The 13,956-nt window shown below is 36.5% G+C and overlaps 1 protein-coding gene across 1 annotated transcript in view; it reads left to right on the top strand.

Moving 5' to 3' along the window:
* PLPPR4 (phospholipid phosphatase related 4) overlaps positions 1 to 13,956 on the top strand; it is a 45,566-nt gene that overhangs the window by 19,407 nt on the left and 12,203 nt on the right. Inside the window, exon 2 of the mRNA XM_003418474.4 lies at positions 8,376 to 8,561. Within this exon, the coding sequence (XP_003418522.2) occupies positions 8,376 to 8,561 (186 nt within the window). The remainder of the gene's footprint in view (positions 1 to 8,375; positions 8,562 to 13,956) is intronic.

Raw genomic sequence — 13,956 nt, 5'->3', positions numbered from 1 at the left:
TTTCAAGGAGTAGCTGGTGGATTCGAACTGCCAACCTTTTGGTTAGCAGCTATAACACTTAACCAGTGCACCACCAGGGCTCCAGGTAGGAAACAGAAAATTCCCTCATCATTGTGTACTGACCTGTGACAACCTCCTTAGTATCCACAGACTTTAATAAAAATTGCATTGATCTGATAATACTTGTTTCCAGTTTGAGTTTCATTTTGATATGTTCTATTAATGCTCTAATTTTCACATTTTGTATTAGTTTTAAATACTTATCAAGATTGATTCTCAGACACCCAGTTTAAATTAGTTGTTAGTATAGAATGATCCTTTTTCTCCTTTTGCATGTGAGTAGCATTAATATACACAATTAAATTTTTTGACTTCTTGTGACATTACTCATACCAAAACCAAAGTAATTTAACTTTGAAATTTTTCGTGCACATGTTCTTCAAAAGGGAGGATGATGCTGTCTCATTATCTACGTACCAGTGACTGTGCAGCCTTATACCTCTGCTCTTGGCTTCTCCCCTGAACCCTAGATTCAGGCCTGATTCTCTTCTGGATGACTACACTTGGACAACTAAGCAGCGCCTCGATTTTCCAAAACAGAGCTTTAGATTCCTCTTCCCCCAGCTTCCTCTGGTCTTCCACTTTTCAGTAAATTATACCATTGGTCCAATTGTTTATGCTTGAAATCCTTGGAATCAGCTTTTCTTTCCTTCAGTGACCAACCTATTAACAAGTCCTGCCATTTCTGTCTCCAAAATCATGTTCAGAACCGATTGACTGTATCTCCTGTAAAACAGCCTAGTAAAAGTTGCCACCATCTTTTGGCTGGCCTACTAGAACAGACATGCATCCACCAGAATGGAAACTCCTTGATAAAGGGATGTTCCTCTGTTGTGTTTACCATTGTACTTCTCACACTTAGAAAACTGCCCAGCACATAACATTGTTACTTGCCATGGTGTTGTCTCTGGTTCATGGTGACCCTGTGTACAACAGAACAAAACATTTGCCAGTCCTGTGCCATCTTCAGGATTGTTGGTATGATCAAGAGTCTATTGTTACAGCCACTGTGCATTTTGGTTGTCTTCTAACCTAGGCGGCTAATCTTCCATTACTGTATCAGACAATGTTCTATATTAATGTTCTGATATAGTACTGGAAGTCAAGATTTTCGTTGGCTAATTTTTGGAAGTAGACTACCAGGCCTTTCTTCCTAGTCTATCTTAATCTGGAAGCACCTCTGAAACCTATTCTACCATGGATGGCCCTGCTAGTATTTCAAATACCTGTTGCAGAGTTCCCAGCATCAAAGCAACACACAAGCCACCACAGTATGACATAGTTGTAGACATACAAGGTATTTGTCTTAGTTATCTAGTGCTGCTATCACAGAAATACCACAAGTGGGTAGCTTCAGCAAACAAAAATTTATTTTCTCACGGTTCAGGAGGCTAGAAGTCCTAATTCAGGGTGGCGGCTTTATGGGAAAGCTTTCTTTCTCTGTCAGCTCTGGAGGAAGATCCTTGTCTCATCTGAGCTTCTGCTCTAGGGCAATTTTCATGTGGCTTGGCATCTCTCTTCCCTCATCTCTGCTCTGCTAACTTGTTTCACCTCTTTTATATCCTAGATACAGCCTACACTAATCATCCCTCATTAACATAACAAAGACAACCTATTCCCAAATGGGATAATAATCACAGGCATGTTGTTGCTGTTACCAAAACCAAAACCCAGCGCCCTCGAGTTGATTCCGACTTATAGCGACGCTATGTACAACAGAATGAAACACTGCACAGTCCTGATCCATCCTCACAATTGTTTCTATGTTTTAGTCCATTGTTGCAGCCACAGTATCAGTCCATCTCGTTGAGGGTCTTCCTCTTTCTCACTGACCCACTACTTTCCCAAAGATGATGTCCTTCTTCAGGGACTGGTCCTTCCTGATAACATGTCCAAAGTACGTGAAATGACGTCTTGCCATCCTGGCTGTTCTTCTTCTGAGATAGATTTGTTTGTTCTTCTGGGAGTCCATGATATATTCAATATTCATTCCCAACACCATAATTCAAAGGCTTCAATTCTTCTTCGGTCTTCCTTATTCATTGTCCAGCTTTTGCATGCATATGAGGCAATTGAAATACCATGGCTTGGGTCAGGTGCACCTTAGTCCTTAAAGTGATATCTTTATGCTTCTAAACACTTTAAAGAGGTCTTTTGCAGCAGGTTTTCCCAATGCAATACACGGTTTGATTTCTTAACTGCTGCTTCAATGGGCATTGATTGTGGATCCAAGTAAAATGAAATCCTTGACAACTTCAGTCTTTTCTCCGTTTAGGATGATGTTGCTTATCGGTCCAATTGTGAGGTTAGGATTTACAACACATATTATGGGGGTGACACAATTCAGTCCATCACAGTATTTAATAAATATTTGTTGAGTTTTTTAAGAGCCTTCTAATTTTTACCCTGCTTCTACTTTTGGCCCGCTCAACCCAATAGCCAGACTAATCTTTATAAAATATCTTTTAATTCATGTTACTCCTCTACTAAAATTTCTCAGTGTTACCTGTTCCCTTTGAATAAAATCTAAACTTCCATCATGGCCTTCAAGCCTCAGCACAGTCTAGGCCCCAGTCTTCCTCTCTGATTTGATCTTGTATCACTTTTCCATGTTTTGTCTATGACTTTTATCCAAAACTTGATATGGCTAATTCTTCCTTAAGGAGACTAAGTGGTGCAATGACTAAATGCTCAGCTTCTAAACAAAAGGTTGGCAGTGTGAACCTACTCAGTAGCTCCACAGGAGCAAAGACCTGGGGATCTGCTCCCGTAAAATTACAGCCTAGGAAACCCTATAGGGCAGTTATACTCTGTCACATGCAGTTGCTGTGAGAAGAAAATCAACTCAATGACCCACAACAACAACAAGTTCTTTATTGCCCATTCAAGTCTCCATTCAAATGGCACCTATTCAAGTAGGTCTTTCTTGATCGAAAATAACAACACAAGCATCACAACTTTCTGTTTTATCCCCTTATAGCACGTATTCTTTTTTCTGGAGACTTGGTGGCCTAGTGGTTAAGCGCGCAATTGCTAACCAAAAGTCAGCAGTTCAAATCCACCACCTGCTGCCTTGGAAACCCTGTGGGGCAGTTCTACTCTGTTCTACAGGGTCACTATGAGTCAGAATCGACTCGACAGCACCTAACAACAACAACAACATTCTTTTTCTAATATTATTTTTTTATCTGCCTTCCTCAGCTAGAATGAAATCTTCATGAGAATAAGGATTTTGTATTTTCATAACTGTATTCCTAGGACCCAGAACAATGCCTAGCAGTAGTACGTTCACAATAGATTTTTGTTGAATGAATGAATGAATGAATACATGAATGAACCATCCATAACATATATGACAACTGATCCTTTGTAACTATGGTCCCATCAGTTCAAGAAGACCTTATAGGACTCTGACTTCACTATGATCACAAAAATGTAAAAGAATGGTACTGACCTGTATTGAGTGTCTAATCTGCTCTAGACTGAGTGTAAAGTGAACTCTCCTAAATCAGAAATAAACTTTGTCCGTATTTTAACAATGCTAAAACCAAGTAAGCTATCTGACCTATATAAAATGTCATGATAGATTATATAAACTGTTCCACTAAAATGGTCTTATACTGAAGATTTGTCTTTTTTTAATTAGCGTGAAAAAAATCAATATTACCTAGCAAATATGCTTGTATGAAACACATTTCCTGTTTGCCATGTCCTTTAAAACAGTTGTAGGTTTTTCTCTTTTAAAATTGCTCTTTATTATTTTTGTCTGTTCCTTAGCCTATGGCAATTTTAAGAATCAATCTTTGTGAAAATCAGTTTTTGTGATTTTCAAGTAATTTCCCTCCTCTGTATCGCTACATAAAAAGAACGTGGTCCACATTTTTCTTTTGGCTACAGCATAAGTAGACAATAAAATCCCTAATGCCTGATCATATAGATTTTTTTTTTGCTCACTTTTAAAAGAATTTCATTTTTAAATGCAATTTAAAAACAATCAAGACAACTCCATTATGTAATTTTATTACTTGTATATAAATTCTATATCTATGCCAAAATTAGTAGATATCATTTCTTATGCTCAAAAGAAAGTTCTGTTGTTGAACATTTCAAAATATTAAAGATACCTTTGATGACAAATTTTTTAGAAGAAAACATTATAATTTAATTCAGTACGCTGTTGGGTTGTAAAATACGGCACAGGAAAACAATGCATAAAATTACTTATTTTCCAGGTATTATAAATAGTCTTCAAATTAGTGTTACAAAATAAATGCAAATGCAATGTGTGAAAGGTGAATTATTTAAAAATCAGAGCAACAAATATCAAAAATAATTCAAAAATGGAAGAAAAATGATTCTTATTTTTAAAACAATTGAAGATTCTGAAACATACTTCTGTGGAGCTATAGAAGATAATACATGGATAGAAGAAACGGTATAACAGGAAAAACTGAGAGCTTCATTAAGGCTAATGTCTGAGAGGACTAAGATGCAGAATATTAGTCATAGAAATTATTTTCATTTGTATATTAATTATATACATAAATAATATACTACTATTTGGAAGTGGTTATGGTGTATATTATTGAGAGAAATATAGACATAACTGAGATTACTTCCCTACCTTAATGCGATTTCAAACTCAGCGGAGCAAAGTCTATAACTACATTATATCAGTACTAGCTGTTTCAGTAAGTTCTGACTCATGGCAACCTCATGTGTTTCCCAGTAGAACTGCGCATCATAGAGTTTTCAATGACTGAGTTTTCAGAAGTAGATTGCCAGGCCTTTCTTCCAAAGTGCCTCCGGATGGACTGGAACCTCCAGTCTTTCACTTAGCAGCCAAGCACTTAATGTTTGTACTACCCAGAGACCCCATAACTAAACCATAGCAGTTAACTATAATATAAAGCATTGTGCAAAAATTTCCTGAAAAGATGTGCTAGGAAAAAAAAAAGTGCTAGGAATCAAGAGTGAAGAATTACTCTCAAAAAGGATTATCAACGAAAATTTTAATACTAGCAGGACATTTGATCAGTTTATTAATAATAATAACACTTACTAGCATTTATTAACTACTCTTCATTCCAGGCACTTTTGAATTTTACTCGCAATGCCTCATTTAATCCTTTCAACATTCCCATGGTGATAGCTGTTGCTGTTATTAGGTGCCATCCAGTCAATTCCAACTCATAGCAACCCCACGTGACAGAGTAGAACTACTCCCACAGGGTTTTCTTAGCCCTGGTGGCAAAGTGGTTAAAACGCTCAGCTGCTAACTGAAAGGGCATCGGTTTGAACCTACCAGCGGCTCCGCAGGAGAAAGATGTGGTAATCTGCTTCTGTAAAGATCACAGCCTTGGAAACCCTGTGGGCAGGGTCATTGTGAGGGCAATGAGCGCCCAGGGGCAATCATTAAGTCGCACCCTCCCAATTCGAGCACCGAGGGGCAATACCCTGTAAAAACAGTAATTTGCAGCACACACCTGTTTCTTTCATTTCAAAAATTTATACACGCCCCCACCTGCTGGCAGAATGTATTGTCAGCGATACAGTGCCTTATCAATAAAACCATACCAAAAACCAAACCCAGTGCCATCGAGTTGATTCCGACTCATAGTGACCCTGTAGGACAGAGTAGAACTGCCCCATAGAGATTCCAAGGAGTGCCTGGTGGATTCGAACTGCCAGCCGTTTGGTTAGCAGCCATAGCACTTAACCACTAGGCCACCAGTGTTTCCTCAATAAACCATAGAGGCAGAAAATGTAGGTGGGATCTAAATGTCCCACTCTTCATGGAAGGGTTAGCATTCAAATCATTGGAGGAAAACCATTCTCTGGACTTATGGAAGTCATAATTTTCAGTACTATTTGTGCTGTTATGCATATTGGTAACTAAAAGTTTGCAAATTCCAAAACTCATCACCTTCAAGTTAATTCCAATTCATACTCTATAGGGCAGAGTAGAACTGCTCCACAGGATTTCCAAGGCTGAAATCTTTATGGAATAAATTGCCGCATCTTCCTCCCACGGAGTGGCTGGTGAGTTCAAACCTTTAGCAGCCAAGCACTTAACCACTGTACCACCAGGGCTCCTTTTAAGATTTGCAAATAGAAATGCTTAATGGATGAGAATTTTGAGCTGAACAGTACCTCAGTTGATTGATGCTAGTTGTATTTTCTTATACTGTACCCTATTTTTAGAAAGGCAACATAAAACACTGGTTCACAAACAAGGCTTTGCAACTAGCATTCATGGGTTCAAGCCCCCCCTCTGCCACTTGCTTACAGTGTCTGGATAATACTATCTTATGTCATAATTGAAAGTTTAAAGGTAAATTAATTAAAATATCTAAATTCCTTAGAATAGTTTCCGGCTGAGTGTTATATTAAATGTTTGTTAAATTAAAACTAAAGTATGTTTATGTGGATTTAAGTGGAAATCTGTCCTGCACCACAAAGAGGTGATTTATTGGCCTAAACTGAAAGCTACTATTTCTGCTGTACCCAAGAGGTAGGAAGAAATGATCAGATATTTAGGGTGATCCAATGATCACCGATTCTAATAAGAGAAGTATGAATGTTTTGACAAAATTTTTGTTCTCTCCTTTGCTGAATGGAAACCAGATTAATCGCCATACATTATTAATTTGTCCAATAAACTTTAGTCTCACTTCTTTGCCAAAATAGCTCATAGGGCTAGAAGACACAATGCTGCCATGGAAATTTCCCATTTCCTAAAACCAGACAACAGGAAGTCACAAGTAGCCTATAATGTCTTTATCAAAAACCTGTACTTTGGTTAAATATTGACTCCTTCTCAAGTAACAAAGCTTTAAACTAAACAGTTCTTTCAATTTTCAATAGTCTGCGTTTTCAGGTTCTGAAAGGCCTATTAGACAATGCACTTGTAGTATTTCTCTTAAACTGAGAGCGGATCTTTCATTATGCTTATGGTCCTTGGTGGCCATGCTGACATTTGTCTTGCTCGCCATGTTATAGCTAGCCCCTGACATAGTACCTGGTACATCACAAATGGTATGAATGAATACTTGAATTTATAACACAAAATCTAGAAAGCAGACTGCGTCTAGTTTAGGGCTTCCAGACAAAATAGAGGATAGCCACACAGGGGGCTGCCATGAGTTGGAATCAATTCCATGGCAAATAACAGCAACAACAGTTAAATTAGAATTTCAGATAAACAGCAAATAATTTTTTAGTACAAGTATCTCCAAATATTCCATGGGAGACACTTCTACTAAAAATTATTTGCTGTTTATCTGAAACTCTAATTCAACTTAAGTAATGTATTTTTACTTGCTAAATCTGGTAACTCTAGTTAACTTATTGTAAGAAATTAAGGCTTACTTATTTATTCATTTGGTCATTTATTGACAAGTATTTATTTCTTCATTAAACTACTAAATGATGGATTGTGTCCCTTCCATGTGCCAAGAAAATATCTATGCACCAGGGACTCAGCAGTAAATAACACTAGCAAACTCTCTCTTAATGGAGTATGTATTTCAGTAAGCTATGGAGGAAGGTGAAAAATAAAGAAATGAAGCATTAAATTGAAAAGATAATTTCAGTTACTGGTAAGTGCCATGTAGAAAATCAAGCAAAGTAATGAAGTAGAGAGTGGAAGATGGATCAAGGTCTACCTTAGAGAAAGAGTTCAGGAAGGCATCATTAAATACTGAGAAGTCTGTTGTGCAAAGAGCCAGGGGTAGAACATAAAATGAAGAAGGAACAGCAAACACAAACGCCCTAACCAGAAATGAGCTTGACTATGACAAGAAAAGAATGAAGACAAATTGGATTGTAGTGGGCAGAGGGCTGAGGAGTGGTGAAAGCGTAGTGAACAAAGATGTAAGCAACTGAAGCAAGAGCCAAATCATACAGAGATTTGCGTGGTATGGAATTTGGATTTTATTCAAGTAGAAAGGAAACCACTGGAAGTAGTTAAGACAGAGAGTGATAGGATTTGAACATTTTCTAAAGATTACTTGGATCCTAGGTAGAAAAGGGATGGGTGAGTGGGAGGGCAAGAGTGAAATCTGAGTACCAGTTAGGAGGCCACTCAAGAACAAAGATGAGGGATGGTTTGGACTTCCAGTAGGTTGATAACAAAGGTGGGTGAATTACAGATGTCTTGAAGGCAAAAGTAATAGTATTTATGAATGATTTTAATTCTGGGAGATAAGAAATGAAATGAGAGAAAGGGAGAAATCCTCTTGCTTCCTACTTCAAGATGTACTGATTATATTTATGTCCCCCCATTAACGAGCTTCTGTATCTTTTTTTCTCAGCTGCCTATACTGGCATCCTCGGTGGTTAGCCTGTATTTCCTTGAACTCACTGATGTCTTCAAACCTGTGCACTCTGGATTCAGCTGCTATGACCGAAGTCTTAGCATGCCGTACATTGAACCGACCCAGGAGGCAATTCCATTCCTCATGTTGCTTAGCTTGGCTTTTGCTGGACCGGCAATTACGGTAAGAATTGCTCCCAGATTGTGCTTCTCAGTCCCAGAAAACTAAAAATGATCACATTTGTGTAATAAATGAGTTGAAAAATAAAATAAAAAGCAAAAGATGAACTCTAAATCTTGGACCAAAAAGATATCTTTGAAGTATTTAGACTGCATCACATAGGAATATTTAAAATTATTCACAATAAAGTTTAAGATTGTATGATTACAAAAATGGTGGGTCACTAGTATTTACTTTCATCAATTATTCTGAAAAGATTTTGCAACTTCATAATTCTTCTTGAATGGATAATAAAACATTTCTGATCCATTACTAATGAATGTATTTTTTATGTGTTTATTTGGTATCTGAATTCTGGAAATCTCTGGAAAAAAAGCAAGTAATTGTACAGCCCACAGACTTTCTTCCCAAAACTGCATGTTAATATCATTAACAGTTTCATTTTTAACTAGGCCAGCACTTTTTATTGATTATGACCATTGAGCATCAACAACTGAAAAGTAAAGGGGGTGGGACTCACATTCCTGACAGGCTCGTGCATGCATGCACACAGACACACAATGAATCAGATAGTTTTGACTCAGAAAAGATATTTGCATTTTAAAGTATATAACATATAAAAAAATGCTCTGGCCCACTGAAGTTGAATTAAAAACATTATAGTTGTCGTTTTTAGGTGCCATTGAGTCAGTTCTGACTCATCATGACCCCATGCACAACAGAAGGAAACACTGCCTTGTACTGTGCAATTCTCACAGTTGTTGCTATATCTGAGTCCATTGTTGCAGCCACTGTGCCAATCTATCTTTCTGAAGGCTTTCCTCCTTTTTACTGACCCTCTGCTTTACCAAGCATGATGTCCTTCTCCAGGGACTGGTCCCTCCTGATAATGAGTCCAAAGTATGTGAGATGAAGTCTTGCCATCCTTGCTTCTAAGGAGCATTCTGGCTTTACTTCTTCCAAGACAGACTTGTTTGTTCTTCTGGAAGTCCATGATATAGTCCATATTCTTTGCCAACACCGTAATTCAAAGGAATCAATTCTCCTTTGGTCTTCCTTATTCATTGTCCAGCTTTCGAATGTATATGAGGCAATTGAAAATACCATGGCTTATCAGGCATACCTTAGTCCTCAAAGTGACATTTTGCTTTTTAACACTTCAAAGAGGTCTTTTGCACCAGGTTTCCCCAATGCAATACTTCATTATAAAAAACACTGTTGTTTTTAAGTTAACAATCATGTTAAAGAACACACTTTTAGATTAATTCGTTAATAAATAAGACTAGCAAAGCTTTTTCACAATCTTTCTACTCTCAGAATACTACATAAAGGCAACTAAAAACATGCTTTAAGGTTAATAGTATTTATTTCTACCAGTAGAAACTATTACTTTGCTTTTATCACGGTCGTGAATGCCAGATGAAGTGGTGGTTAAATTAAAAACTGTGTTTGAATAAAAGTTTTACAAGATTTCCTAATGAATTGGCCTATTCTGGCTCTGTACATCAGCAATTAGAGAAAAAGTCTTTGCAGAGACCTTCTAAACTCTGCTTTTGTATAGCCATGGATTTACTTTTTAAATTTCCCCTGTATTAAGTAATTATATCATTCTGTTTACACTGTAAATAAATTATATAAAACACTCTCAGAAAGTAAAATCAGAGCTTAATTTTCCATATTTAAAATGTCTCAAAATACTTTGTAAATTAATGAGTTATTCAAAATGCAGTGACTCCAGGTGATTAGAGCTATAGTGATTTACTTGGAAGCAGCTGAGACTCAGAGACTAATAAAATATTTTCAAAGGGCAATATAGCTGAGACTCAGAGACTAATAAAATATTTTCAAAGGGCGATATTGCTCAGGATAGCAGCATTTTCCTGTCATTTCTCTAAAAACATACAAAAAATTCCATATCATCCCATCATTTGACAAGAGCAGAATGAATATATGTTTTAAATCTATCACACTCAAAAACATTTCTCTTAAATTGAGGTTTAAAGCCTGAATTTTTTATTATTAATATACTTGAAATAGAATAAAATACTATAAAAATGTTCATGACATTGCTGAATATATTGTGTTAATATTTAATCACTTTAATAATTTTCGTTTTCTATATCCAGAAGTCTTTCTTCCCTAGGGTATTTTATCAAATTCTAGGACAGCAGGTCTAATTGTGGCACTCCCAGCCAACAACATTTCCCTGACTTTGCTTCCTTTGCTGACACAGTTACATGTCCTGGGGACAACAATGTTGACCCCATCACTGTGCCCCTGCCTCTGATTCCTTATTTCCTGTAAAAAAATTCTTATATGCAGCTTAGGGGAGTTTTCTGAAGGATTCTGAGTTGAAATCTTTCTTGGATCCTGAGGAATGAAAAAGGAAATTTGTTGTGTATCCCTTCCCACCAAGCTGCCCTGGGATGCCCAGTTCCAACTTCTGCCACAAACTTCTTTCCCTGTGGTTCTGACAGGTGAATGCTCCTGAAGCATCACTGAATTCCTGGGCCTCCACAGGGCCTCCATTTCTGCTGAATACCTCTTAATAGAACAAGAGGCAAACCAGGGAGATGTTTACACCATGATGCCTGTAATTTCTCCCCCGTCACCTAACGATCCAGAACACTCAAGAATGTCAGCAACCCTTTTCTATGACACTGTTTCATGGGTTTTGGGTGAACAGCGTTGTGGTTAGACAAATCTTGATTTGCTGACATCAAATACTGAAATACTGCTTCTCATATTCCTCTCTAAACATTTTGGATTTCTTTCCAATTCCATTTTCTCTCTTTTTGTAAGGACTTCTCCCAAAACATATATTATTCCAACATCTGGTCCTATAGTTTCTGTAGTCATCTTGCTCTAGAACTATAATTCTATCACTAATCTTACTGCATACATTACACTACCGTCTTTTCTCTCTCTCTCTTCCTAAAAGTGAAAATAACAAATAGACTAATAGTCTCTGACTTTCAAGGATGCTGTTTTTCTTTTAGTTTCATGATGGCATAAAACCTATTCAAAAATGGGGTGGTGTGGGAGGAGGGGAGGGCAAGCAGTATCCTTCATTTGAAAATGGCTTTTAGAATAAATTTGTATGAGGAAAGGGCTTCCTATGTTCACCCAGTTTCCATGGAGAGAAGACAAAGCAATACAAAAGACTTCATGCTAGCAATATTCTTTAAAAGGACCATCACATGAACAAAAGAAAGATCAAGTGATTTTTTTACACAGATCATTTAGTGTTTGCTTCTCAGGTTTTTCTTTATGCTTTGAGAGATATTTTAAAAATAACTTGTCTTTCACATACCTGTTGTATATGAAACCATAAAAATTCCTTCCATATCTGTGAAATTCTTATTTTCCAAAAATTGTTCTTGATTGGAAAATTTCTTCCTTAATGTTCGGTTTTCATTGACTTCAGTGTTAATAATGAAACAAGCAGTTTGCTTACGTCCTTTGGAAATATTTTCTAAGAGAAAGTAATACAGAACATGTGGGTTTATCATGAATTGTCATGGAAATTACATAAATAGGAAAGATGTGTACTTTTCCTTCCCTGAAAATACAGTTGTGTTGCTTATTATTAAAGGATGACTCCAACTAAATGTATAGGAAAATTCTATCAGAATTTGATGATAGTTCCTAGATAGTAAACTTATCTTTAGTAGACTATATGATGGCAATGTAGAATGTTAAATGTGTTCAGATTTCCAAAGACAACCATGGCAAACCTAAACATTAAAGATACTGTGGTGAATATCAGAATGTTTTTGGTGGCTGTGTTTTGCTTTTTTAATGAGAAAGACTCCTGGAGTGAGAGCTCTTCCTATGGCAATTATTTTAAGAGCTGTGCCCATATAATAATAAGTGATGTATTTCCTCTCAGCATCTTTTCTGATGCAGAGTCACTATGCAATCTCTTCCATGATAATTGATACAACAACAAAAAAATTATGTTGTATCTTTTCAGGCTTATGTGCAGCATAAACAGACTGTGGTGAGAAGATGCTTTGTCATAAACTGTTTTCTGTTTACAAATGAGAACAGCAACAAAGGATAACTTTATTGTCAAAGCTTAAAGCCTGAAGCCACACTGCAGCACAACAGCATGCCATTCAGAAAGCGAAAATAAGCAGGAGCACTTGGAAATACATTAGGAAGTTTCTCTCGTTCCCCTTAGGGGAATTCTATCTTGAAAGCAAATTAAATCATTTTGAAAATTCATGCAATGCAATATAGATCACGGCAAAATGAACTGAAGTGTGAGGAGGAAATTAATATGCTCCTAAGAGAAGGGAAGTTTGGGTGATGTCAAAATACTGACAAGAAATCTCCATCCGTATTACATGATCAAGCCAAATGAAGTCAAAGGCACTCTTTCATCATGTGAGTTTTGAGCATATTAAACCAACTCAAACTCCTGAAATCTCAAGGTCATTTCAGATAATGACTGATATGTTGTATGGCAAAACATATTTCTCTAATGAAACCGAAAAAAATAAATCCTTATGTAACTTAGCATTCACGAACAAGATGTGAGGTCATTCTAAAATTGAAAAGAGAATATTATTCACAGAATTATTATTGAAGAAGTGAAAACCAAATCAGTATATTTTACCCATACGCTTAGCATATCAGGGCTAAGTGGTTAATTTTCTTGAAATAGTGAATTTTAGATAGTCATTATTTTATTCTATGTGCAGGGTGCATCATGTCACCTCAACCTGCCCAGAGTATAGAATTGACTGCATTCCCATCAATTCAATGCTCAGTTATATGAAAAAATTTCCTTTTGATTCTTTCTATAATGGCTGATCTTAAAGTAATTTATCATGCATGTTGCATGATTTTCACACAAGGTTATTAATAGAGTTCCACTGAAGAGAACGATTTTTTATTTGTTATGCAGAGTTAAAATGTTTAATAATTGTGCACACATTATATTATCTACATAACTAAATACAGATTTAGTCTCATTGTGCCTAGCAGTTTGAAGCAGAAGGCCATACTCTTGGTAATAAAAAAAGAAAAAAACCTATAATTTTAAACACCTCATAAAATAAATATTAAGCTAATAATCAGAATTGGAGAAAAGTTTTCCCTTCATAAAATCCATTTTAGCCACTTAAAATGATTATAATCTCTAAAGTGACCCAATCACTTGCATCTGAGGGACTGTTGCTATCTCATGTAATTCTATGTTTCTCAGCTCCACACGTTTATGCAAGTCAATATCTGATTTCACAACAATCTCTTTTCAAATATTTGAAAATGTTTGTATAACTAAAGCTCGTATTTCAAGTCTTGCTTCTATTGTACAGAATAACTAATAACTCAAATGTCCAAGAGAGGTAGTACCATGAGTCCCACAGAACTAGGCACAGGGCTAGAT

Source organism: Loxodonta africana, chromosome 3 (assembly GCF_030014295.1).
Source record: "Loxodonta africana isolate mLoxAfr1 chromosome 3, mLoxAfr1.hap2, whole genome shotgun sequence".
Lineage (NCBI taxonomy): Eukaryota > Metazoa > Chordata > Mammalia > Proboscidea > Elephantidae > Loxodonta > Loxodonta africana.
This window is presented reverse-complemented; position numbering and strand designations above follow the sequence as displayed.